This window comes from Notolabrus celidotus, chromosome 11 (genome assembly GCF_009762535.1).
Source record: "Notolabrus celidotus isolate fNotCel1 chromosome 11, fNotCel1.pri, whole genome shotgun sequence".
In the NCBI taxonomy this organism is placed as follows: domain Eukaryota; kingdom Metazoa; phylum Chordata; class Actinopteri; order Labriformes; family Labridae; genus Notolabrus; species Notolabrus celidotus.
Genome location: NC_048282.1, coordinates 17,451,658 through 17,479,242, shown reverse-complemented (window position 1 = coordinate 17,479,242; position 27,585 = coordinate 17,451,658). Strand labels below are relative to the sequence as shown.

Genomic DNA, 27,585 nt, shown 5'->3' with positions numbered 1-27,585 from the left:
AGTTCTCATACCTGATGATCTGATTGGGTTGAAGTCAGTGAGCAGGTCAGAAAGATATTGAGATATTTAGAGCTTTGTAGAGCAGAAGTACTGTTTTCAAGTCAGCCCTCAACTGACCATGAGACCAGTTGTCACTCATCATCACTAGTGCAATGTGTAATGTGTTTTATTCCCTTGGTGCCTGTTAACACTATGAAGGCAATGTTTCGTATGAGCTGAAGTTTGTTAATCCATTTTTAAGGGAGTCCAGCACAGAGGACATTATCTAATCTACTGGAGATGAATGTACAGAGCAGATTTTCAGTGTCAGTGCTGGTATAGGAAGTACCTCAGTTAAGAAATGTTCTTTAGATGGTAGTAGGCTAACGAAGGTGATTGCACCAACAGAAGTGTTTAACGGAAACAATAGAGTTACTGTTTGACGAAAAGGAAAGTTAAAAAAAAGAGTTTCAAAGCGAAAGCAGTGTTGAGAAACAGTATTAGAGAAGAAATTACTTGCTGCACTTGCTTGTAAATATCTGTTGAAAAACAATAACGAAAGCTGAATTCTTATTGGACGTGTGCCAGTATTGCATCAATGCAGATAGCGTTCTGCCTTTTTTGCTCTTCACACCAAGCGGCAACCTCCGGTCTCAAATATGAGTCCAAAGCGAAAGTGCTAAAAACTGTAGTTCATCAAGGATCCTCAATCGAGGATAGCTAATTTCTCAATCGCCACATATTGTAGGGGGGGGGGGGGGGGGGGGGATTATTTTCTAACGCGGCAATTTCGAAGATATTGAGATTACGAGTTTTCCAATGAGAGGCACAGATGACTTGATTGACAGACAGGAACACTGTGGCTGTTGGCTAGGAGGCTCAAAGCCCGCCTCTTTACGTCACAATCGCTCGACAGCAGCAATATGGCTACTGCCGACGAATGGCCTCAAAATAGAGCTTCAGAAACAGATGGGTGATGTCACGGATACTACGCCCATATTTAAACAGTCTATGCTTCACACAGACAGTTCCTCTGTGTACAGCCATTGGTCGATACTACAAGGTCTACAAATAGAAACCAGAGCCCATCCAATACTCAAATCTCAAATCAATTTTTAAGCAGATCTCTAAATGAAGATTAACAAAACCCAATAAGAAAAGTTCACGTATGTGTCTTATATTGCCTTTATTGCATCTTTGGCTCAAATTAGTGTTTGTTGCTGTCTCAAGGCATTCCCTGATAATGATTTTACGGCTGCACATTCATCACAGATTTCAATACTCCTGTTTGTCCTGTTGAGGTCATGACTTTTATGTTTCTTTCTTTGTCTGGAGATAAAAGAGTGACGCTTTATCAAGCTGCCAATGGGCCACGTGTCACTTTAAATCTAGGTAAGTAAGGATGCTATTGCATCAGCAGCATTTCCATAAAGAGGACAGGTGAGCCGGCTTGGTAACAGCTGCCCTGCGGCTCTTTTTCCTCCTTCTTCATGTGCAGAGGAGTTGCAGGTAGTCACTCAGGACTAGCTGAAGCATCACTTCCTCTGTACTTGTCCGCCTCTCTCCTACACCAGCAATCTCACACAAGGGAGCAGGCTAAGGTGTCAGTACACGTGCCACAGTTTAGACTGCACCATCTCCACCAGGAAAAGGGGGGACAGAAGGTAAACAGGGATTGCCGATGAGGTTGAGCTGCAACAGATACCCCTGCCGAGACAGAGATCAGATTCAACCCGCCGGTGTTCGTCAGCATTGTTAATTTGTGACCTGGCAACCTGGCTCTCCTGAGGGTGGAGATATAAGGATGGGATTTTCACAACATTATTAAGTATAGAAACACCTCCATTCACAAAATGCACTCATGCGTACAAACGTTGTGAAGAAAAATGTTGCGTCCCACCTGTTCCAAAGCCAGATTTAACATCCAGTAAAAGGTCAATAACAGATGGTGCTCTCTTGGATGTTATTGCATATGAGCACAATCAGCCTCCTCTCTATTAACTGGCTCTTATGCATTCCAACTCCACAGAACTAAACCCTTTTAGATGGTGTTAAAAGGCTCAGTAAATCACAGCTCTGTCTGATGGCTCATCACCTCTCCATTCAGAGCTCCAATTTAACAACGTGTGAGATATTAAGGTTAAGTCCAAGGCCATCACTGCAGCCTCTCCCTCATTTACCCTCTGCTGTGTGAGAAGAATAAAAATAAATGCAGCAAGCTCAAGGTCAAGATGTTTTGGGTCAGAGTTGTGATGATGGAGAGCTGTGTGGAGACTGTGCTCCTGAGGCACCATTTGTCAGATATGAAATGTGAGTTTTTTTTCTCTCTACAGAGTCTGCCTCCATGATTCAATACCACCCCTTTGAGAAATATGACCTGTGGTTATCCAAGCAGCTTAAAGGTGAGTAATACTGCAGCACAGGCACACTGTGTCTCCTGTTGCATAATTTAAAGGTGTGATAAACTACCTGTTTACATGTCGAGTCACACATCAGAAGCGATGAACCACTGGCATGAAAACAGAGCATGTGTAAAGTTGTATTTTGCAGAGGGGATGAAGGTTTGTTGAGCTAGACTTCAGTGGCTCATTCACAGCCTTGTACTGCAGAGCGCCTGTAGGTGCTGGAGAGGAGGGGGAAAAATAGAAAGGGAGGAAAAATGCTCACAGCGTGAGTAACATCATATGATCGTGGGGTTGCCATGGCAACTGATCCCAGTAGTCAGCCCTTTGAAAGTGAGTCACATGAGTGAATTGAAGGAGACAGGAAACATAGTGTGCATACATGTCGTCCATTGATGCAGTGCTACTGGTCAGTGTGAGGGGGGAGCGTTTGTTTCTATGGGTGTCTTCCGGTAACAGAAGGGTTTGCATGTCAGAAGGTTTTGGGGCTATTTTTTTAACACATTCACTAAAAAAAACTGAAACTGACAGATTGGAAAATATACAGCTTTAGTGCAAGTATTCCAAGCTGTTGTAAAAGTCAAAAAGTTATAAATAGAAATTCTCTCCTGAAGACATACATCACTGTCTGTCACACTAGTGACCCATTCATCTTCTAAATACCAGAAACCCTCAAACATTATATATCCTGTTTGGACTCACAATCTATGGCAGCTTTGTTTTTTCTTTCTCTCTTTGCTTGTTCTAGAGACAGAAAGTGATGCTCACTAGAACACAGTTGTTATGTTATTCCCCTACTTATTACCATAAGGGAAAAATAAAAACAACAACAAAAAACTCTGATGTTTAATTTTGGAAAATAAAAAACACTAAGAAGACTATTGAGTGTGGAGCTGAGGCACACAAACCCAAGGGCACAATAAATTGCTGGTATCAGGGAGAAAAATGACTGTGCCATAAATTATCTACACCTGAGACACGTCCATTAAGACGTACTGTCGTTTTTATATATACCACTTATTCTGGTCTACATCACTGTGGGCACACAACAACATCCTCTGACATGTCTATTAGCCACCATACCAAGCAACAACTTTGTAATAGAAGGTAAACAGAGTCAGGGCAGGTAACTCTCACCAGTTTAAAGCAATGTGACAGATCTGAATGCAAGGTCTGCTTATTTCTGATAGAAATACGAATAATAGGGATAATAATAATAATAATAATAATAATAATAATAATAATAATAATAATAATAATAATAATAATAATGCTAATAATAATGCTAATAATAATAATAATGCTAATAATAATAATAACAATAATTACAATAATAATGATAATAATGATGATAATAATAATAATAATAATAATAATAATAATAATAATAATAATAATAATAATACCTTTCAGGATTCATAAGCGCAGCTAGGAAAGTGAATTTTACTTGACTGATGTACCTGATGCACATTTACCTTTGTGACGATCTCATTTGCATCGTGTGATCACTGCAGATGGCTTGTTTTTTTTTTTTGGAGGGGAGGGGGGGGGGCAATCGCTGACGTGCGCACGAGCGGGTGAGTCAAACCTGCGTCAGACTTCGTCGTGACTTGCCATAGTAATTTTTTCATCCAAAGGGGAGCTGTCTGATTTATCCAACAACAGCACAGCCAGAAGCACGTGGAAACCGGAGGTGTGAGCAGTTTTTTTTCACGGAGCTGTGGAACAACTTCAAAGTGCTGACTGAGTGCAAATCGGTAGTAAGGGGTCGTTACCTGCACAAGTTAATGTGATTATAGTAGCCAAAGTTGTGGCAGGCGTCGCGCTCCTGCGTCAGACTTTACGCACCATGCGCCCTGTGTGACTGGAAGCTCTGTGATTTGGCATCTCTATGCGCGCAGAGATGTTGCATCCGGAGACAGTGCCTGAATGAAGATAACCCACGCTCACTGTGGATTCATACTGTCACGCTGACTTGGACTTCAGACTTCGTTCTGTACACTACTTAAGGTGAGAATCTCTATTTTCTACTCGTTTCTCCCCATTTCACACTCGTAGATCGTGTGCTTGTTTCGCTTTTATGAATTGATAGTCTCGTGTGACGTGAATCGCTCGAATAACTAGAGATCGTTTGACCTCAAACACATCAATTTGAATGGCTCAAATGAGATGGGCTTTGGCTTCCACTCCATCACCTGCTAGATGGATATTTCGTCGCAGCACTGACGGTGAGCGACGCTCTTTAATCCTCTGCGCTTGACGCCGCCGCGCCATGCGAGTCCACATATGGCTCGATTATGACAAAATCTGCGGGGCTGCTGATCAACTGCTGACTTGTATTGGTTATTTCTGCATCTCCGCCTTTCTACGGCACAGGCTAATTACAGGATTCATTTGACCTTGACAAGGCGTCAGAGGTTATATGCCGGCAGAGAGTGAGCTTCAAGCTCTGGTTTGTGGGCCTGTGTGAATGAGTGATCCTTGAACACAGCCATGTAGGTGCTGTTGTGCACCTGTCACACTCACTGACGCTCATGGTCATTCCTTCTGGGAGCCACTGACATCTGCACAGACCATACACTTAAGAACAACACCATATTTTTTCCACTCGTGCCCTAAATCCCAAAGCGCTAAATGGGTGTGATGTTTCCCTGATTGACAGTGAAATACATCCCACGGTTCCATCACCTCCATCTTTTGCCACCATCTATCACCCCTCTCCGTCCTACTACAGCAGCTCCATGTTATTTGTAGCTGACCCTCTTGGGATATCACGTCTGTCCGTTTGAGATGCTGAGAGGAGAGATAGTCGACCACTGAAGCTGCAGGGATGGGATTTCAGTTTTGCAGGAAGAGCCATTGCTTAGCAACCAGACAGGATGAGAGGAGAACCTGTGCTGTTACATCATCAACACCAAACAATCTACAGGGAGTTAAGAATGTACAGTTTAAGGAAAGAGGGGCAGAAACACACATCTTATGCACATGTTGGTCACAGAGGTCTGTTGGCACCACTCCTATTTCTTTGAAAGCAGTTTTCCTCTGCACCTTTTCCTCTGCATCAATAACACCAATATCCTCCAGTTCACTCCCGTCAGTACACTTTTCCCCTTTAATATGTCCACAAGGAAAAACTGACTTCTTCCCACTCTCCATGTTTCCCTCACATGGAGGGTGAACACTGAGTCATAGTCTGTAACAGTGTCTTGGGCTGTACGTGAAGTCCTGCTGTCCCTGTAATGCGCCATCTGTGTCAGCATGTACTATGAAACCCCCAAAGTTTCTGCTGTTTTTCTGCATCCACATTGGAAACTTTCACTGCACATTACTAGAAAACCAGAGTGGGAAACCTGAGAAATCAGCGTTTTGTATCTGATGGGCCACTACATGCTGATCTATAAGTAGAAACTGGGACAGTTTGTTCTGAACTAAACCAAACTTTTTGTGTGTGTAAAAGAAACAGAGCAAAAAACACTGTGAACCATCTTTCAAGCTCAACACCAGCCTGTCTCAAAATCTCCAAAACTCTGCCACTGAACTAAAAAAAAGTATAATTTTTGTTTGCAAACATGCTCATCATGGCATCACACTTTGTTCGGATGCTGTTCAATGATGACTCAGTGCTGTGCTGTTGTAAACTGCCGTGGAAAGTGTCACTGGCATTCTCACATCTGTGTGTGAAGCTCTTCTGTGAGCTGCTGTGTGTCGTGACTGCAGGGGCTTATTGCCACCCTTGAGGAATGTGATGTGCGTGCTGCTGGTGCTGCCTCTGGGTGGGTTTAGAGTCCAATCTGCTGGCAACGGTTCTGGAGAAGTCACTGTGAATAAAACCCCTGCTCTGACTTCAGTCTGCTGCGTTTGTTTTCCGATTAGAGGCCTTGTCTCAAACACCTCTGACTTTGACTCTCCCCTATTGAGCTTCTCATCTGACCCAGCAAGCTGAATCTGAAATCTGTCTTCAAAGTCAGATTTCTGTCCTTTAATCAGATGCCTCCTGCCTCTATGGCAATTCAAGGTTGTCTGCATCATTCATTGTTGTGTTGACCTTCAGTTAATTAGTTTCTGAGGCCTACACTGAAATGCTAACTCTCCCGAAGGGTTTTCGTGTACTTTTCGAACACAGTCCTTTGAGGGTCAAGCACCCTGTCATTTTGAGTGTTTCTTATCTGCAGCTAAGATTCCCATTATACCTTAAAAGGTCTACACAGTTGTTCCACAGTTCATAATAGAGAAGCTGAGATACCTCTGCTGAAAAACAGATCACTAATAAATACATCAACACCATTGAAAACAATTGGTGCCTTTTGCCTCACATAACATATTTAAAAAGCAACTCCACCCATTTTACACACCAAAACTTGTTCATCAGTCTGATACATGGATTCAAGTGATCATTCCAGTCAGCATGACTGACAAATGAATAACAATCTTGTAAACAAGTCTTACAAGAGTTAGCTCTGCTCAAAGTTTGGGTAGCTGCTACCAGCAAATCTCTGAGATCTGAGACCTGAGGAGCATTGGTTGAGTTGCATATTTAGTAGATGCCCAGTTTCAATAAAGAAGATTGCTTGAATATAAATACGACATAAATAGGACTATTAATTGGTGTGTCTGTATCCTGTAACATGATTACAAGATAACATAATGTGTCAGGATGGGGGTGGTTTACCGCTAAACTAAGCAATACGTTTTAAAACCTCATTTATGCCGCAGAAACACACCTTACATAATGTTCAACACAGCAGCTCTTTTACCGGTTTGTTATCCATACGAGGTTTTCTGGAGGGATGAGCTTCATACAGGGTTTAGGGAAATATGAGTGGGGTTTTGCAAAAATCCTAACACTTGCTGCAGAGCTTTGAAAGACCAACATATCAAAGAGTTTTTCTTTAACTGTTAATTCAAGAGAAGAGGACTACTGGACTCATTGATCTCAGGCTTTGAAATCTTGAAACAACCCATAGATAAGACTTCTGCATGATGGGACAAAATACAGACACTGGTAGCTAATGAAAAGGAGAAGCTTTGCTTTAATTGTGTTTTCTTCTGGCCAGCAGTTACACTGACAGGCTGCATGCTGCTGTTCATGCTACTCACATGACTCAACCGTAGTATAATGGGCTCTGCTGTAATTCAATCTGTGGGCCTTATTATCCATGATGAAGTGGATTACTGAAATACCTCACTTACTGCACTAAAGGACTGCAGTTTTACTACCATTTTTAGATACTCGATGTACTGGGCAGCACACAGGAAACAGTGCACATGACTTTGAACAAAACTGTTCTAGGAACCAAGTCCGTGATTGTTTGGTTGTTTTTGCATCGGCCATTAGATTAATTCATAAATAATCAGAGGAGTCCTTGGCAGCTCCTCAAAGCCCAGGTTGATGCTTTAGGAAATTAAGAGTTATAAAAAATATAGAAAGCTACTTTTCTCTTCTGAAAGACTAGATGTACTTTATTATTATTATCTTACTTATTGGCCAATATTCTCTATTAAAAAGCATTGCCAATTATTATGCAGATTGCATTTGGACCTGTATACATCCCTGAACCAGTTATAAAAAGGATATTTTACTCTTTAAAGTGACTGAAACCATTTTTCAAAGGGACAAACACTCTACTTTTTATCATCCCTGTAATTCACTTGCAGTAATTCAAAGTTGCTTTTTCTTTTCATAGGTGCCCTACTTACTAGATTCAGAGCATCAGAGAAATAGATGCAGATCCACCTTCATCATTATAAATGAAGAATTGCTATATAAAAGGCACCATGTATTCCTAATTATCTATGTGTCTTCTTTCTCTCCAACCCTGTCTCTTCACAGATTTAAGAAAAAAGCACAACTTTCTTCCCCTGGTTCTTCCCTTGCTTACTGTCAGTCACCTCAGGCACTCCTGCCCTCACCCTGAAGGAGCCCCTGTATTGCAGCAATGCCAAAGAACACAAAGGTGACCCAGCGAGAGCACAGCAATGAGGCAGTCACTGAGTCAGTGGCTGACCTGCTGTCCCTGGAGCACCCTATGGACTATAAGAGCAGTCAGATCAGCATGGGTCTGAGTCCTGGCTCCACAGCACCAGGGAAGGCCCTGCTGCCCTCTCCTGACCCGGACGCTGAAGACGGCAGGCCAGCCTGGAACAACAAGCTGGAGTACATCCTAGCCCAGGTGGGCTTCTCTGTGGGCCTGGGTAACGTGTGGAGGTTCCCCTATCTGTGCCAGAAGAATGGAGGAGGTAGGTCTGAGCCTGATTTTGATGCCTATTAAAGATCACCATTTGTATGAATCAGAAAAGCTGAGAGTTTTGTGTTGAAAATGTAGTAACACTTTCTGTGTTGGGAAGTTGGTTTGTTATTAAGCATTCCATTGTTAATGTCGCCTCAGGGTGCCGACAAGACATGTTGAGCTTAGTCAGCGCTGTGAATGTGAATTTCTTTTTATCATTTCAGTAAAGTGCTCATTCAATTCTGCTCCTTGGTGGGAGTAGTTAACTTAATAGCATGTAACCATTTATAGCCTGTTTATCCCTCTGTGTGAGCAGTGGAGTTCAGTTTTCCTGTCCATGTCCCTTTTCTGAACTTGTAACGACTCGATGAGACATGATTTGATTGAGAAAGCCCATTGGACTCTGTGACTGGCAGGAAATTTAATGCTGTATTGCTCTATCACATAAAACCACATTACAGAAAGAAATACAGTTGTACTTAAGCGACTGTGGCTACTTAGTGTTCTCTATTTTCAGTGTGTCTGTAACTGAAACACAAACACACACATACACTTTGAGGCATTTAAACATTTCACCCTAGAAAAAAGCAGTGTGATGACAGTTTCATACACCTTAAATTTGAATTGTCCCAACTGCAAAAACATCTCGGGACCATAAATACAGGCTTAACAACATTATTCTGAACCATTAATCATCTGCTTTTAAGTCAAGAAGGAGTAAAATGACTGTTAAGAAAGTGCTAATGGACTCATTCACACATTCTACAGAGCGTGACAAATACATTCTCTCATTAAATTAGCCATTGTATTTGTTAACTTTAAACTATCATCATGTACATACCTAAGTTCATTGCTGCAGTATTTTGCTCCACCAGAAGGTTTTTGTTAAAACTTGGATTCACATGTCAACAGTTTTATGTTTTATAGCTACCAGTCGTAGGTTAGCTTATCCTGGGACTGAATGGAACAAGAATTGAAATAGCAGAGAGTAGCTAGCTTGTACAAAGACAGACATTTTTAGGCTTTATTTGTAAAGATTAAACACTCTAACTATAATCTGTTAGTTGTTGAGCTGTAGTAGAGTTAGTATATGGATTTTGAGACCTTTATGGATTAGCCAGTCTAGCTCCCCCCCCCCCCCCCCCCCCCCCCCCCCCTCGTTTCTAGTCGTGGAGTGAGACTTGGCTTAGTTAAGTGGTAGCTTCAAAGTTAATAATCATATCTAACTTTGGATAAGAGTATTTACTTAATGCTAAATTATGTTTTGTAATCCGAAGACAGATTCAAGTATGTTTACTTTTGATTTTAGTGTACTGCCTCAAATATATCACGGACTCTGCTGCATCTTTCCAACCATTGTCATTTCTAAGTCCTGCTTAGTTCATCTGTTATTGGAGCTGTAGCCTCTTACTGCTTGATAAATCACATCTTGTCAACCAATTAGCAAACTAATGGCACATGTCAGAGGGGCAGTCTCTTCAACATTTCTCAGACTCGTGAACTTGTGCTGTCAGCAGATACAAGAGGAGATTATTTCTTCCCTGCAAGACGAGGGACCGTTGCAGGGTCTTCTGTAATGATGTGAGATTGAGTCTGTTTTTGGTTTGCTTGCCGGATTCTCTGCCTTTATCTCTGTGGTGTTATAATTCATTGGTATTGTGGAGAGATTAGAGGGTGGTGATGGCTAAGATGGAGGACGAGGAAGAGTGAACACTGAGAGGTTGTTAGCTCTACCTTGTGTGGGAGGTGTGTGTACAGAGGGTATTTGAGATGCACGATACAACAAAGCGTTATCAAATAATTTTAATCAGAGTGTGTCTGTGTGTGTCCTTGTGTAGTTTGGTATGTATCCCCAGCTGAATCTGGACTCAGAGGGTGGTGTTGTATTGTCTTGTCTGGGCTTGTTGGAGAGGCAAAGACGAACTGTCTCTGCTTCACATCCATCCATCAGTACCGTCTTTTTTCCCATCTCCTTTCCACTTAAACATTTGAGTATCAAACTCTTAATATCCAGAATTCTGATGATACTTTATACAACATTTTGCGATGCAAACCATTGTTTTACATAAAGGACCAGACAACTGATCATTAAAACATAATAAATAAATGGTACTTAATGCATGAAGTTCTCATTCCATTTCAGTATGACTCAAACAGCAGTTATTCACATCATCACATTATCCTGTTTAATGTCACCTATGCTTACTGTAAGTCCAGTGAGAGAGAGTGAAGTTTCCTGCATCTCTCCGTGTCCCCTTACCTTCTGAGGGATTTCAAATTACCCAACAAATAACTACAATATAGCGATTATTGTTTCATCACTGCTTGAGACTGAAGTAAGTGGTTATAGACCTAACTCACAAACACTTTTAAATAAGTCTTGTGATTAAATCTTTCATCAAATTTTTTTCCTGTTAGCCAAAAAGTGATTGCATTACTTTTTTAGATTATGAGTTCAGACTCAGCGTCTATGATTCTGTGCTTCTGTAGCTTCTACATCAGGTATGTGTACACATTACTAAAGCTGTCCCAGTATGAGCATTTGTGTTTTCTTAAATGGCATCCAGAGTCCTGGAAAAACTTTGTTAGAATGTAAAGCTGTTCACATGACTAGAAGAGATCTGACTGTGTGTATGTGAACTCTAACCTGTTTCCTCCTCTCTCTGCCTTAGTGACTTGAGGTCTAACTGCTCAACATGAGTTTGGTTCTGTTCAAAGTTTCTGCCTCTTAAAAAAGTCATTTTTCTTGGCACTGTTATTTGACAGATGTGGCTAAGTGCTCATGATGGGTTTATGTCAGGTCTCTGCTAAGGATGCACCAGTCTATCAGTTGAACATCAGTATTGGCTGATACTTGGCCTGTTGGCAGACATCGGCTCATAAACAAATAATGCACCATGTACGATGTTGGAAGCCGATGTGTATCTGTATCTTTATCACATTCACTTAATACTGGCACGCTGATTCAGAGGAGACACTTGTTATGAGCAGAGAGAGTTGCCTCTTGGACAAAGTGATTTGTTTTCATGGTCAAGGTGAAAGGAATGGTCATGGAATAATGAAACTTGACAGAAATCTTTGGCATAAGGACTCTATGGGGATCATTTTGTGAACATAGAATGTGTGAATTTGGCAGCAGAAGAAATCCCCAAGAGCCCAGACACTGGTGGTGGTGGTTGATGAATTCCAGGAATTGAAGACCTTGTGGAGACCAGTTGGAGATGCAGAGGTGGAGGGGTGCGTGCCATCAATGCTAGAAGGAACTAGCAGGAGAGAGAGACACATTTAAAAAGACAGCAGAAAGTTCATAGGCTGACAATAAGGGCGTGCCACTGAGCTAATGGATGACAGCCGCCGCTGATTAACCAATGACAGCTCCGGAGCATGCAGCTGGAAGCGGGTGAGCTATTGAACGAGGGAGAGGAGAGTTAAACAACTGCTGTGATTGCTTTTATAGTCTTCCTGTCTGAACTTTCGCTAGAGCTACATTCATTTAGTTTTCCTGCATTTTGAAGCTGTTCTATCGCACACTGACAGCTGAGGGGTTCCCAAAGCGTCTTACAACCAAAGGCCTCAAGGTATATTAACTTAACATTCAAAAAGACTTTACTCAGAATTCTTGAAAAAGTTATTAATTGTTTGCTGGATATTGATCAGAACACATCATTACCATCTCTACCAACAACTGTACCTCTATACGCTTACTCTGAGTAACTGTTCTACTTTTTGTTTGATTCTATAGAGGCTGACCCAGCAATCAAGTAAAACCCCTCTGGGGGATGTCTCATGAATGAATTCTTTACCGGTGTTGCTAAATTACAATGCCTTTAATGAAAAATATTAAGTTTACCTATATTCTCAACAGCACATTTTGTATTCCTCTGTTCTGTGTGTCTGCAGCTCAGATCAAAGATCAATGAAAGCAGTCACTCCTGACAATCCAGATAATAGCTCTGCTGTGTAACATGTCACTGTATGCTGTCTTTGTTTTTGTTTTTTTAGTCTGCTGTTAACTTTAATAGCCAGTCATGATGTGATCTGTGTTTTTGATCCAGTCAAATGTCATCGTCATTCATTCTTACTCTAGGCTTCTCCTTTCAGCGGCCCATCAGTGTGAGCCTGAATGTGTGTGTGTGGATGGTTTGGTCACCATGGTGCCCCTTCATGTCTTGACGTAAGCGAGGCTGGACGTGACCAGTTGTCTGTGACTGTCTGCTGCTCTCTCTTTGTTGTTCTGTCTGCAAAAACATGAAGGTCAGATCTCACAGAATGATGAATGGAGGATGACAATAGAGACAGACAAAATGTGAGGAAGAGAGGGAATAAAGTGGAAACAGTTTAATAAAAATAGAGGACACAGGAAATTGACACTAAAAATAGAGGCTGGCGGAAATGATTTCCCTTCAACTGTTTCACAGAAGCGTATGCATGGATTTCAAACAGAGCATAGAAACATTCAAATAACATATGCTACTGTGCAGTCTTCATTCAAACCACTATCCTCTGTTCATCCAGGTGCTTACCTGGTGCCCTACTTTATCCTCCTGCTCCTCATCGGCATTCCCTTGTTCTTCCTGGAGCTGGCAGTGGGTCAGAGGATCAGGCGTGGCAGCATTGGGGTATGGAACTATGTCTACCCACAGCTGGGAGGCATCGGGGTCTCCAGTCTGATGGTAAGTGCCCATATGTGCTCATCTTATCCGAACAGAGAAGAACATTTCTCTTCTTTATTACTTCAAGAACAATACAAACAACATCTCCTTTTGAATAAGTAAAAATATTTTGAATGAATGACAACCCGTCTTTTAAAACACAAAACCAATATTTTACCCCCTAGAAAATGATGCCGCAGGATGAGTCATGGTATACATTGTATAACAAGCTGTTTTCTGCTCTCCGTCACACTTGATATAAGAAAGTGAGTTTACCTGCTTTAAGCAAATGCTGATGGCATATTTCATTCACAAAGCCATTCAAGGTCAAATGGAATCACAACCTTCATCTCTAGTCATTGTGAAACTTGTTAGTCCCTGAGTCTGAACTGAGTTAGGAAAGAAAGCTTTAAGATTATTTTTCTCCCACTGTGTGAAATAATTACCAGACTAATCTTAAACTTCAAAACTGTGTCAGCCTGATCACTCAACAATTTTGTGGAAAAACTGTGACTGTGCACCTTAAGTGAAAATGCACGTATATTATATAAAACCCATCGAATACCAAAAACCTTCACACTAACGATTAGTGTAAAAAACTGTTTAATTTATAACAAAAGCTTGATGTGACTCTGTTGCAAAAGTTCAAGTTGACCATTCTCGTCCCTCACCTGTGTTTTTAATGTGACCATTAGGACTATGTTAGGACTCCTATTCCACTGTGCATTTTAGAGGAAAAGTATGACCCTGCTACACACTTTTACTCTCTTATTATGAGTGGAAAACCCCTGACATATTCCACTCAGTCATTGTTAACTTTAAACAACAAGCAGAGCACAATAACAGACGGTATGCACCAACCAAAGGGGCCTTTTGTCTCCTCACATTTACTCATTTTTACTCGATTGTTAAACTGCAAGGACCAGACTAATTGTTGTTGTGTATCCCATTGTAATTTAATCACGTTGAACTTAGAGTTAGACATATTAGATTAGATATTCTACAAGCTGTAGATTTCAGTCTGCTAGACTCTCTAGTAGATGCCATGTCATTTTACTTCATCTTCATGCTTTACAACAAGCGGCATGCAAAGACTAGCGCTGATCACTGCCATGATCTGTCCCCATCAGCTGCAGGAGCAGTGACCCATCATATCCTCATCACATCAGCCCAATAAACAGTCGGTCAGCGGCGGATTCGCCCAATCTCTGACGTCCAGTGTCAGTCTTTCTGATAGAAATTTCATCAACCCAGTGCTAAAGAGGGGAGGGGAAGACCTGGCATGGGGCAGTGAGGCGTGTGTCAGCCTCGATATGGCAGAGAGATCAGCCGCTATAAATACCTTGTTATAGAGGACCCCAGCCTCTGCTGCTGAGAGCACACAGCTCAATAATTCATACACACACACTGACTTAAGCTGTGTGCTCAGCTGCAGCGCCCTGACTGAAGAGGAGACGTTCACCTATACAAACTGCATGTGTTTGCAAGTGTGTGTTTGTGTGTAGAGGTGAAGGTTTCTAGTAGTGATGCGTGTTACTGTTTTCTCTCATTTTCCCACAGGTTTGCGGTTTTGTGGGCCTCTACTACAATGTGATTATCGGCTGGAGCATCTTCTATTTCTTCCAGTCTTTCCAGTTTCCACTGCCTTGGGCTGAGTGCCCCATTGTGGTAAACGGAACCCAAGCCAGTGAGTGCAGTGCACTATGTTTTGCACAACACACCTGAATTATAAAAAAGATTTATTGTAAACGACAAGTGCCCGCAGCATGGCGGAAAATAAATACTGCAGAGCCTTGCAAGACCAGTCCGTATTCTGCAAAGTACACCAGCATACACACACACAGGCCTAAAGCTCTGCAGGGTGGATGCTTAAATCGGCAGAACAAGTCTTTCCCAGGATGCACTTTGTCAAACAGAGCAGCCCTGTTGGTGAGGCCTGTCTGATGTTATGACCCCAACAATGTCAGAACCTCAAATGGCTATCAGCTGGTAGCCTGTGGTTGAGGCACATGCAGGTTCTGGCAGAGTCAAGGGCATCAGCTTTCATTAATATTCAAATCCAGGATGTCGACTCTGTTTAGGATTATGAATGCAGCTAGGGGGGAAACCATGAGACGTCCAACAGGACGCTTCCCCATGAAGGTTTTTGACTTTGATATTTTTGTAGAATTGGGGGGTGATGTTCTGCAAGAGCGGTTCCTAGTTTGTCTTACACGCACATAGAAGAACATGCACAGGTGCCACAGTTTGAGTTCCTGACAATGATTTCACAGTAATAACATTAAAGACATGTGGTAGTAATGTACAAAGAAAAGCAGCAGTGTACATATTATAATGAAGAAGATTAGAATGAAAATAAACTCTTAGGATTTGGCTTTGAAATAAAAGTAGGAAATGCATTACATAATGAAAGACGTACAAAAAAACTGGCAGTACATCTTTAAGCTTTACAATGAAATTCAAATGTGTGTAATCTATTCATCTTTTGTTTAAGGACAGCATAATGACATCATTTCAACTCTTTTCAAATATAAGGGTCAGGACATAATTTACAAAAGGATTGTGTGGCTTTTGTGCCTCCTGAACTTGTGCAAATAAGCTAAAAGGACATCTTCCAATTAAAGCTGGGGTTGGCAGTCTCGGAAAACTAGCATGAATTTGAATGTAGCATTTCCTCAGGACTCCGTCTAACCCCCCTCCCTCCTCCCTCAGAGCTCCTCCAAAACGTTTTATAATTAGCCTAATAGAGGATAACATTTTCTTTGTAGGATTGTAGTTTTTCCAAGTATATGATTTGGTTTGAAAATATGAGCCAGTGCTTTGTCAGGCACACAAGAGTGCTCATACTTGAATAAGCTTAACCTTGACTTCCCAATCAAAACATTTAAATCTTTAAAAAGGGATGCTTCTTTTATTTCAATGCCTACTATTAATATATCCAAGTACATTTTGCATATTCAGCCTTTGTACTCTTGTCAGAGTAGGACATTAAATCACGTTTTTATAAGCCTACCTAGTTTGATTTGCATTTCATTGTTCCACCATGGTCTCATAGAATCAAAGAATGTAAATACAAATTATTTAATTTCCCTCCCTTTTCTTGTTTCTGGTGTAGTCGTTGAGCCGGAGTGTGAGAAAAGCTCGGCCACCACTTACTTCTGGTACCGCAAGACTCTCAACATCACCAGCTCCATCGACGACACAGGCGGCCTCAACTGGAAGATGACCTTGTCCCTGCTGGTGGCCTGGATCCTGGTCTGCCTTGCTGTCATCAGGGGCATCCAGTCTTCTGGGAAGGTACATGGTTAACATGGCTTCAAAGCAGCGGTTGAGCAAGGGAATTTTAGAGCTTACCAAACGAAAGACCAGTGTGCAGCACTTCAGTAGAAAGATGTGCACTTTAAATGGTATTTACTAAAGCTTGATTAATCAATGATTCATCCATTTCAGTGAGTGTTTGATTCACTCTGCTAATGCCAAAGCTAAGATGCTACAGCCTGTCATCAGCATTGCTCTATTTTTGGATCCCGTTTATGTTATGGAGGAGACACATGCAACATTAATAAGCTTAAACTGAAGCAAGCAAAGAGCAGTTCTGGATACAGATGGAAATTGCTTTGTTTGGCAACAACTGCAACAACATCCTATTATCTTTATCCAGCGAGTGAGTCATATAGCACAGCGTAAAATCCAGCCCACATTCTTGATAGGAAAACACACTGATCGCCAAGGTCTGACACGGTTTTTTAACACGAAACTCAGTAATCCAGTTATCATTCTCTGTGCTGAAATAAAACTCTGAAAAAAAACTCTATAAGGGTTTTTTTTTCAGATCACATCAAGTCTGAAGGAGCTCTCTCCACAGTTGGTCAGATTTCACAGATTCAAAGCCAACAAACACAAGGCAGTTTCGGGATTGATTCATTATCAGTGCGTGTGTGCATGTGTGTGTTTCTGTGTATGTGAGTGTGCTCCATGTGAGGCCTCAGAAAATCATCTCCATAGCAACTCTTTGTGAAATACTTGACACTTTCTCCCTCTCTCTGTCCAAGGTGATGTACTTCAGCTCTCTTTTCCCATATGTGGTACTTTTCTGCTTTCTGGTGCGAGGTCTGCTGCTGAAGGGAGCCGTGGATGGCATCGCTCATATGTTCACCCCCAAGGTGAGAGAAAAAAGGGCAATTCTGACCAAACACAATGCAACTCTAAAAAGTTGCCTCAGCTGGCTTTAGGATAGTATAAATAATAAAACTGATGAAATATTCAGTTGCTTCTGTTATCCATGATGCAGTAGTGATGTTCTGCAGGGAAAATGTGGTTCTGAAGCTTGCTTCTGTTTTAGTCCTAATCTGCAAATCAAAGTAGTATACATGACATGTTGTCCATGCAGGCTGTCTTGCTATGAATGAATTTTGTTTTCAGTTGCTTTACCGCCAAGGCCGGTCAGATCCTCTCATAAGAAAGTGTCATAAATGTTATCGTTGTGTTATGTGTCGGGTTGATATTTCCCTCTAGTGGTGAAAAAATGTAATAGCATTGGAAAATGAAGCATGAAATTGCAGTATTTTATTGAGGACAGGATGTTCATATGGAACAGTGGTAGTGTGTGTGCCTGTAAACATGATAATAATAGGATTTAGGTTGCTGACCATCTGTGAGTAGTCCTATCTTCATTTATAGCTATCTCAACCCTTATCCTCCAACAGAGACTGAAAAGTCACTGGAGCTTTGTTGTTGTTGTCCTTAAGATATGAAACTACGCTCACTTATCACTTTGAATTTTGTTCTTATAATAATTTTGTTATCTTTGTGCCGATCTGTTTGATACCATCAAGGCTGCAGCTAAAATATGACTTCTAAAACTATCATACATACCACAAGAGAACCATCTGGAGTTATAACAGTCAGATCTATCCTGTACTGATATTGGGAAAGACATTAATCAGGTGTCCATGTCTTGTATTGGTCATACACCTCTTGCTATTTACTTTGATGGTACTATACTTCATGTGAGCGTTTAGCATGACCTCCTTTGTTTGTGTTGGTGAAGCCAGTAAACCAAAAACTTGCTTTATAGTGTAGGTCCTGGGTTTTTTAAAACAGGGTCTGGGCTTATTTCAGATTTCTGGTTATCAGAAATCAGGTATATACTGTATTATCAGGTTATGATGTGCACATACAGCATGAAACAGGGACAGTTTAAAATCCTAAACATAAGGATACTAATGTGCATAGACAAGGATACTCTGCATGTGAATGTATGCTTCTTGTAATGTGAAAAGATTGTAATGACTTTATTATTCAGACTATGTGATGATCCAATATAAATACTGATGTATTTGACAAAGGTAAAAGAAGACAACAGAATAAGAAAGTTCCATGGATTTTCTTTCTTGCATTTAACTTGGAATTAGTATTGGCCCTTGATCATCAGCCCTCTAATGAAGCATGGTGCATATGATTTTACAACAGCTGGCAGGACATGGAGCTCTGTGTTAGAATTTAATTTTCAACTCTCAAAACAAAACGATGGCTTGAATTAGGGATTCAATAGTGCCAGTCAGATATACCATTCCTTGAAGATCAATTTTAAGTGTTAGTTCTTTCAAACTTCAGTTCAGACTGATATCCTACATGGCCAGAGGTTGTTATACACGCCAAAACCCTAATTTTTATGTCTGGTCCCAAATTGTACAGAAGAGCTTGCATGCTAAATATTGCAGAAGGTGATAATATAAAGAAGCTACTTAGTATGAGAGCATTAGGGGTCAGTTTCTTTTAAAGAGGATAATAATATTAAATGTGAATTAATCTGACACTAATCTTTGAAATGTTACCCTCTCTTCTCTTCAGCTGGAAAAGATGTTGGAGCCACAGGTGTGGAGAGAGGCAGCCACGCAGGTCTTCTTTGCTCTTGGTCTGGGCTTCGGAGGTGTCATTGCTTTCTCCAGCTACAACAAGCGAGACAACAACTGCCACTTTGATGCTGCGCTTGTCTCGGTCATTAACTTTGTCACCTCCATCTTGGCCACTTTAGTCGTGTTTGCTGTCCTGGGGTTCAAGGCAAATGTCATGAATGAGAAGTGTGTTGTCGAGTGAGTATGCTGTAATAAGTAAACATCCTGATCTGCCTCTCTTCTTTTCATTTTGAATCAAACACATTTCTTCTTTACATTTTCCTCATGCAGCAATGCAGAGAAGATCCTGGGCTATCTGAACACAGGCGTGCTGAGCAAAGAACTCATCCCTCCTCACATCAACTTCTCCCACCTGTCGACCCAGGACTACGCAGAGATGTACGGCGTCATTAAGACGGTGAAAGAGGAAAGCTTTGGCCAGCTGGGCCTGGACGCCTGCCTGCTGGAGGACGAACTCAACAAGGTCAGAAGCTGAAAGGGAATTTGTTAGAAGATGGTTTTTTTTTTGATAACTTTGTTTATTGGAAGCAGTTTCACAGGTAGCAAAGAAACAGTACAATGTGGTACAGAGGACTTCTATTCTTCCCATTTTTTCCCTCTTTTTTCCATCCCACAAACCCATCCCACTTGTACTTCAAAAAAAAAAATGTAAGCAATACCAAATACATACAACAATTACACAAATAAGGAAAATAAGAAAATCAGACCCAAATGGGGGGGGGGGGGGGGTCAGTCATCATAATCAGGCAGGGAAGAAGTCAAAGATTCAATATGATTTAAGAGAGGGCTCCAAGTCGTTTCGAATGAGTTCGAGGAACCATTGAGGGAAAACCTGCGCTTTTCAAGTCTAATAGACAGTAACAACTCTTTCACTCATCTGTTATGAGACGGAAGTTGAGGGTGTTTCCATTTGAGGAATATAAGTCGCCTGGCCAAGAGGGTGGCAAAGGCAAGGACAGTCTGCATGACTTTAGACGTAACAGGCTGCAAATAAGGCCAACAAAGGATCAGGAGTGATAATTGTATTATATGCTTTGCTAAGCGTTTGGAATATTTCAGACCAGAATGTGGCAAGCCTGGGACAGAACCAGAAGAAGATGTTTTTTAATGTTTAAGTTAAGCAAGTTGTCTCAAAGTTTTTTTTCAAACTTCAAGCAAAACAGTTTGAGTCTCTGGAAAATGCTTAAGTATATTTTAAAATATCATTATCCAAAATCAATAATGAAAATTCCCTGAAGTTGAAGATCAGAAACTTCACCTACACCACACCAGTCTGCTAGTTTCTTACTGCAGTATTGTACCTGTGTTACTCTGGTTGAGCACAGTCATATATGTATTAGAAAAAAACATTAAGTCAATCAATCTGCCACCAAGATCTTTTTTGAGTTGTACGAATATTGTCGAAGCACCTCAATCATCAGTCAACTTCTCTTGTTTTTTGCATGTTATGTTGATGTTTGAATTGTATGCATAAAATACAGCACAGACCATCCCCATTAAACACCTTAAATAATGAATAAACCTTGAAGTGGAGGATAATTTGCTCATAAATAAAATATTTGCATTTGTAGTGTCATTCATCCTTATCCCTCCTCCCTCTTCTCTGCGTCCTTCAGGCGGTTCAGGGCACCGGCCTCGCCTTCATCGCCTTCACAGAGGCCATGACACATTTCCCCGCCAGCCCCTTCTGGTCCGTCATGTTCTTCTTCATGCTCATCAACTTGGGTCTGGGAAGTATGATCGGAACAATGACCGGCATCACCACACCCATACTGGACACTTTCAAAATCCGCAAAGAGATTTTGTGTGGTGAGCTGAAGTGTTTTAGTTCTCGGTATCAAACTCAGTTTCTCGTAATTCAAAGCTTGATCTGAAAAGGCAATTGGACTTTTCTGCCTTTTCAGATCAAGCTTTGAACTACCTGACCTGGATGACTGAGAACTTTCACAGTCAATTTATTGTACTTTATGAGGTGGAAGTGTTTCAGACTGATGTCTCCTCTTCATCTCTCTCTTTCAGTTGCCTGCTGTGTCATCGCCTTTCTGTTAGGCCTGCTGTTTGTGCAACGTTCAGGAAACTACTTTGTCACCATGTTTGACGACTACTCTGCTGGTTTGCCTCTCACTATAGTGGTGATCCTGGAGAACATCTCTGTGGCCTGGATCTACGGCACCAAGAGGTAAGAGTCTGAATTTGACAGGAGATAGTAAATTACACAGAGGCTTCGTTCTGGCTTACTTCAGAGGTATGAAGGCTGGAAACCAATGTTGTTGTGATTTGACCCACGCTTAAGTAAGAATAACATCTTTTTAAGATTTCTTACAAGTAGAAATGCAAACTTTTTCAGGCCTGTTCTAAAGCATTCCAAGATGTCAGGAAATCTTAACACTAGTTGGCTTTTGTGATAGTCAGGACATAGTCCAAGCTTTTTCCTGCATACACCAAAGCCTGCTGACTTGTAATTGGTCACTACAATTTGGGCAACAAATGTACTACAAATAGAAACCAGAGCAATTCCCATGCTTAAAATCCAGACCCCTGAGTACAGAATTAAAATTTTATGTATAACCTGTAAGTATATATAACAGATGTCTCTGAAAGGTGAAATTGTACTTTTGTTCAGTATTGTACATCTCAGTAGCTGCAGAACCAATGATGTTCCCATCAGTCTGAGATGAACTTGTGTATTGGGCGCTACTTAGCAAATGTTAGTATTATTTAGGAATATGCATTAGCTTAATACAAATCACGACGATGATGAACAGATTAAGCATTTCCAACTCCATACCAGAAACATCTGTCCCTCTGTGTGTGTTATAATTCTGACATCAGCTTAAAGAAACACACCTGCCTAAAATAAGCTTCAAAGGCAATACAAGCATATTTGTGGCTGAAATCACTTCCTGATCACTACAAAGCACATAATATTACATGGCTATGAGGTAAAAACTCTAGTTTCATGTTTTCATGTTAAAAGTTCCTCTTAGGCTGACGACCTATGCAACTTTCTGCTTAAAATCCTACAATGCAATGCAGTTGGTTGTTGTAATTATCAGGCCTACCTGACAATGGTTGCAGCATGACACTCTTAGATACTCTACCAAAGCTTTAAGAAGGTTTTGGGCTCATAGCCTGCTGTAACACTTGGATCAAATAGCTTTATTCCTTCTATTTCTTTCTGTCGCTCTATCTCAGGTTCATGCAGGACCTGGAGGACATGCTTGGGTTCAGACCGTACGCCTTCTATTATTACATGTGGAGGTATGTGTCACCAGCTGTCCTAGTGGTGCTCATTATTGCCACTGTCATCGAGATGGCCGTCAGTCCTGCAGGATACAATGCCTGGGTGGAGGCTGAGGTCAGTCCTTTACTTTTCTTAATTTTGTTTTCAAGAAAAAATAGAGAAAGATTACTCCATGAATACTTTCCTCCCCTTTCCCTCTTTTTATACCTCTTTGTGTTTTACCTAGGGTGCAGAGAGATTCCATAGCTACCCTCCCTGGGCATTAGCCATGGCCTATGCTCTTATTGTGGCAGCCATGCTGCCTTTACCCCTCGTCTACTTGGCTCGCCACTTCAACCTGATCTCAGATGGCTCCAACAAGCTGTCTGTCTCCTACCGTAAAGGCATGATGAAGGACATGTCCAACCTGGAGGAGCAGGACGAGCAGCGCTTCATCCTCAGCAAGAACCCCAGTGAGGCTCCTTCTCCCATGCCCCCTCATCGCACCTTCCTGAGCCCTGGCGGCGCCCATGAGATGACCAACACCAACTACGGCACCAGCACCAAGACAGGCTACCAGAACATTGGCTCACCTGAGTCAGAGCTATGATCATCTGAGCTCACAGATCTTCCCAGTCCTTCAAACCCCGGTTTACTCAGAGAGGGAGATGCAGTAAGAAAGGGAGGAACAGAGGAGGTCGAGAGAAAATCCACTACTGCTCGCTGCAGCGTTCATCACACCTTAACCCGCAGAGCTGAGTCCCTCCATCACCCCTTTTTCTGCTCCATCACTCATAGTCTGTGGTTCTGCCCCTAGGAACCATGCTACTCGCTGCCTGTTGAATCCCCCTGTAATGAAGGGATCATGGGAAAGAGTCCCATCTGATGCAACCTTTTCCGTCTGTCTGCACAGTAGAGAGCAAGGGATTTAGGGAGAAGAGGACAGAGTGAAGCGTATAAAGTTTACTTTGAGGGCTCAGATTCAGGCTGTCTCATAAGCTCTGGCTGAGGTTAAGGTGTGTGCAACGCCCCAGATTTACGCCATACTGAACCATAGAAGTCTGTTATTTGTTCAAAGGAGGTTACTTTTGAGACTGTTGGGTGTTCCTAAATCCAGGGGATCATCGGTTCAGTTGTAGATGATTGTTATTTGTGGAGAAAGAATGGAAGGAGACTCACTCCATGATTTCTTATCAAAAAAACACATAGAGATTATTCCATAACATTATGAGATGATGATTTTGATGGTGTAAACAGTGTTACAAGCACACTACATCTCTAAGTTAATTGTGCCTATCATACATCAGCAATAATTTTCAGTCAGTTCTCTTAAAAATCTGGATCTCCTTCTATTCTTACTTTTCCACTCATGTGGAATATTGTAAATATTTGTTGTGCAATAGTCTTAAGATGTCAACGTAAATTGTGTTTATAAACTGCAGATGTGCAAAGTTAGGGGAAAGTTTTCCACCTCTTCATTTTTCTTTGTGATCACAAAAAGCACAGACGTCAGACATGGTTGGAGCGTCTCTGAGCCTTAACACAGAGCCGCACTTTTCCTTTTAAACATCCACTCTCACATCATATCTGTGCTATTCTAGTCGCAGCTGAACCACACAAAGCTTTTCCATTTTAATCAATTATTTCAATCAAGTGTTTCCATTTTAATCAATGCCTTGGAAAGGCTGGGACGGGGGTGCACGAGCAGAGATAAGCTTGTGTTTCGATAAGCTTCATACTGTGTGTGTGTCAGATCGGAGAAGGAACTGTAAATGTGAGATGTTTTTCCTTGTGTATTAGAAGTGTGTGTGTGTGTGTTGTCTGTATGAGAGCCCCGGTGACCCTGGTGCTTTAAAAATAGAACAGCGTTACCCAGGGGAAGCCGTGGCAACAAGGCACAATAGAGACAGATCCTCTTGTGATGTGGAGGAGGAGGACAAGGAGAGCGGACACCTCGCTATGCCTGCTTCACCTGCACGGCTGTTTGTGCAGAGACACAGGAGCGAGACGTTTACTGTTCTTCATGAACATTTCTCTGATGTTGTAACACTGCATTGATCTAGAGGTTCACTGCCATGTGGATTTATCATACCTTGTCTCCAAAAGGAGGATGTTTGGGTTTAATTGTTGTACATTCCTGATATCAAACATCTTTTCATAAGCACTACAATTACACTTTGATGTCTTTTTGTGAACTGAGGTGAAAAACTAAAACCTGATTTATTTTTATGTATAACCTTGTAAGACAATGTATGTTTAAGGGCATAATGTGGAAAATGTGATGTGATCGATGTTTGGCATAAGTGGTAATATACAGGTTTCACCACGAGGGGGCTCTGAAGGACAGTAGAGGAGGAAATGCTCTCTTGGTGTTGTTGCCCCTCCCTGAAACAACACCAATACTTGAGACTGAGCAGATGTAGTGAAGCACAGTCAGTCACATTGTTTGGTGCCTGAAAAGCATCTCTGTTGTCTGTTTGCCTTATGCTTTGGTCATTTTGTTCTCTGGGTTATGCAGTTTGTGCAGAGTTTGGACCAACGTCTTGTCTCATTCACTTGAGCACTTTATTTAGTTAGAGACCCTGGAGTTGATTTTTAAGGATCTGGCAACTGTGGTGTGGAGTTTAAAGATAGATTAAATGAATACGATCCCAGAATTTGAATTTCTTGGCATTACATTCCAAGAGAGACTTTGCTAAATGTCCCTCTGAAAGGCATCTGGTATCTTGTCTATTAGTGAACATGATCTGTATGATGATGCAATGATACATGGAGTGATATGTACATATCTACAAACACTGTACCCGATTTTCCACAGATGGTACAACTGAAACTAATGATTATCACATATTCTCTAATGATAACAACAGTTATAAATTAAGGGGTTAGTGAAATGACAAAATACAACAGTACACAGTTAAACCAAAATAATTTTAAAATGAAGTCATCTTCCCAGCATGCTGTCATTCTAAATCAAGGGAGAGGTGTTTTCTGACCATCTTCTCTTCATGATGATACAGATCAACAAACTAACAATTTCTTGAATTGTCTGTAAGTACCAGATTAAAATTATCTTTCATCTACAGTTTGGAATGCAGACATACAGATCTACCACAACAGCATGCACAAGAGGCCAGATATTTTTATAGCAATGGACCAGCTACACAAATGGCACATAATTGGAGGTGGCACGACTGAACTCACCTGCAGATTTGTCTTAAAGCACATTGGCATAAGCACAGGGCAGAGAGCACAAAGGAGAGAATTTCACTGGTTTATAAACACTGCACTGTGTGAGTCCTGCAACCTCCGAGGGGTCACTGCAAGATTAGGTTGCACACTGAAATGCACTGCTGTCTGCACAAGAAGCTAAAGGGTACAGTTTGTTTATTTTTCACCTGAAATACAGCTAGCATCTGCTCAAGGAGTACTTGAGTAATGTCAGAGCACACTGAAAACACATGACTTTATTAGGTCCTTTGGAAACAGCAGCATGCACGTTTTATCAGGAAGTAGAACTTCCAGGTATGGGTGCCGTACAGGGAGAGAAATTTAGGACACAATGACGGACCCTAACCCTAAAAGATATAAGAACATCTGTGGTAGTGAAGTGGTAGGCCCAGTGGGATATTCTTCATGATTCTCAAAACTCCCTGCGATGCCCCAGCTTCCAGGCTCAGCACTTCTTGCATCTAAACTCTTCCGATCGCTGCACACTTGAAAAATGTCTTCTAATGTTGGTTGGATTAAAATAGCATCTACTTATAAGTGAAAGCGACAACTCCAACTCCAGGGTCTCTTTGTCTTGTCAATGTGTCGACTGTGTTGCATTATGTACTTCAAGGCAACATGAGGAGGTTAACCCAGTTAAAAAACTGAGATTAACTCATTTAAAGTAGAGGAAAAGTGTGTTTATTTAACCGTGCAGATAGTCTATATGTGACCAAAACCCATAGTTATATTTATAGTATTTAAGAGGATGTATTTAATCTGTACATATTGATGTACATTCTGATAAATTCACACTGAGTATCTATAGTGAGAGTGACCGGGTGTATACTCGAGCTGTAAATAATAATTGTATATTTTGAGATATTTTTTGATTTTTGTACTGTAGGTAAAGTTACTTTAGTGTCTGTTGGTTTCCAGTGTTAGTGAGTGGTTGTTCTGGCTGTGACTATGTGTGTGTGTGAGAGTGTGTGTTTCTGTGTGGATGTGTGTGTGTTAAGTAAAGGTATATGTAGGTTTTGGTATTTAAATGTGTGTTTTTTTTTCTCCTCTCTCAGTGTTGTGTGCTGCTGATCTAATCTGGTAGATTAAATCCTGTTGTTACAGAGAACTGGGACCACTAATGTAAGCAATCTCCTCTCTGTAGTTCTTACTGAAACTACAAGCGGCGTTCAGCACAAAACTGGCAACACAATCTAAAGACTGTGACTTTGACTAAAATAAAGAGCAGAACTTGTATTTGTGAAAGACAGTAATGGACTGTAGGAACATGATGGAGCAAACAGGAAATTAAAATAATCACTTTTATGAAACAGATCATGCCTGTGTGTTTTTTGTTCTTGGTTTATGGGTTTGTGCTCAATGTAAAGATGTGTACATACATGGCTCTACATGATATTTGAGATCTATAGATTTCAGTCAGTTTTTTATAAATAATATTCTAATATTTGAAAAATGATCCTCAACTGTGATTTGACCTAAAAATTAGGAAAATTTCTGTATTTGGAAGGCTGTGTAAAATGTTCATCAAAACATATTTTGCTGGTTTGCAAATAATTTAAAGCTTATGTTGAATTGAAATTAGAGTTGAGACAAAATATACAATTTTGAAACTATTAAATACAATTTATCATGAAATACATGTTTTTATTTCAAATTTGATGTGCAACATGTTTCAAAACAGTTGGAGCAGGTATTAAAAAAAAACTTTTTGAAAATTGTGTAATGCAAAAAAACCAAACATCTGGAGGAAGATCTCTCCTGAATTTCCCTTTGGGAATTAATAAAGTAAATTCTATTCTATTCTATTCTATTCTAACTAATTAGATTAATTTGCAACAGGTTAGGGGCTGCACGGTGGTGCAGTGGGTAGCGTTCCTGGTTCAAAACCCCCGGTCGGTCAGGTGCCTTTCTGTGTGGAGTTTGCATGTTCTCCCCGTGCATGTGTGGGTTCTC

The 27,585-nt window shown here is 41.1% G+C and overlaps 1 protein-coding gene and 1 long non-coding RNA gene across 2 annotated transcripts; one reads left to right on the top strand and one right to left on the bottom strand.

Annotated features, from left to right (window-relative positions):
* Positions 1 to 1,145: 1,145 nt before the first annotated feature.
* On the bottom strand, positions 1,146 to 5,165 carry LOC117820943. The gene is made up of 3 exons (XR_004632880.1): positions 3,857 to 5,165; positions 2,449 to 2,602; positions 1,146 to 1,763 (listed from the first exon to the last, which is right to left on the bottom strand). It is a non-coding gene; the product is annotated as an uncharacterized LOC117820943 (long non-coding RNA).
* Positions 4,103 to 26,942, top strand: slc6a17 (solute carrier family 6 member 17). The gene is made up of 12 exons (XM_034694896.1): positions 4,103 to 4,391; positions 8,212 to 8,618; positions 13,124 to 13,281; positions 14,821 to 14,947; positions 16,376 to 16,557; positions 17,313 to 17,423; positions 19,114 to 19,355; positions 19,449 to 19,641; positions 20,795 to 20,987; positions 21,198 to 21,357; positions 22,374 to 22,536; positions 22,649 to 26,942. Exons 2-12 carry the CDS (start codon positions 8,318 to 8,320, stop codon positions 23,009 to 23,011), a joined length of 2,193 nt encoding a protein of 730 aa, XP_034550787.1. The 5' UTR covers positions 4,103 to 4,391; positions 8,212 to 8,317; the 3' UTR covers positions 23,012 to 26,942.
* Positions 26,943 to 27,585: the final 643 nt, after the last annotated feature.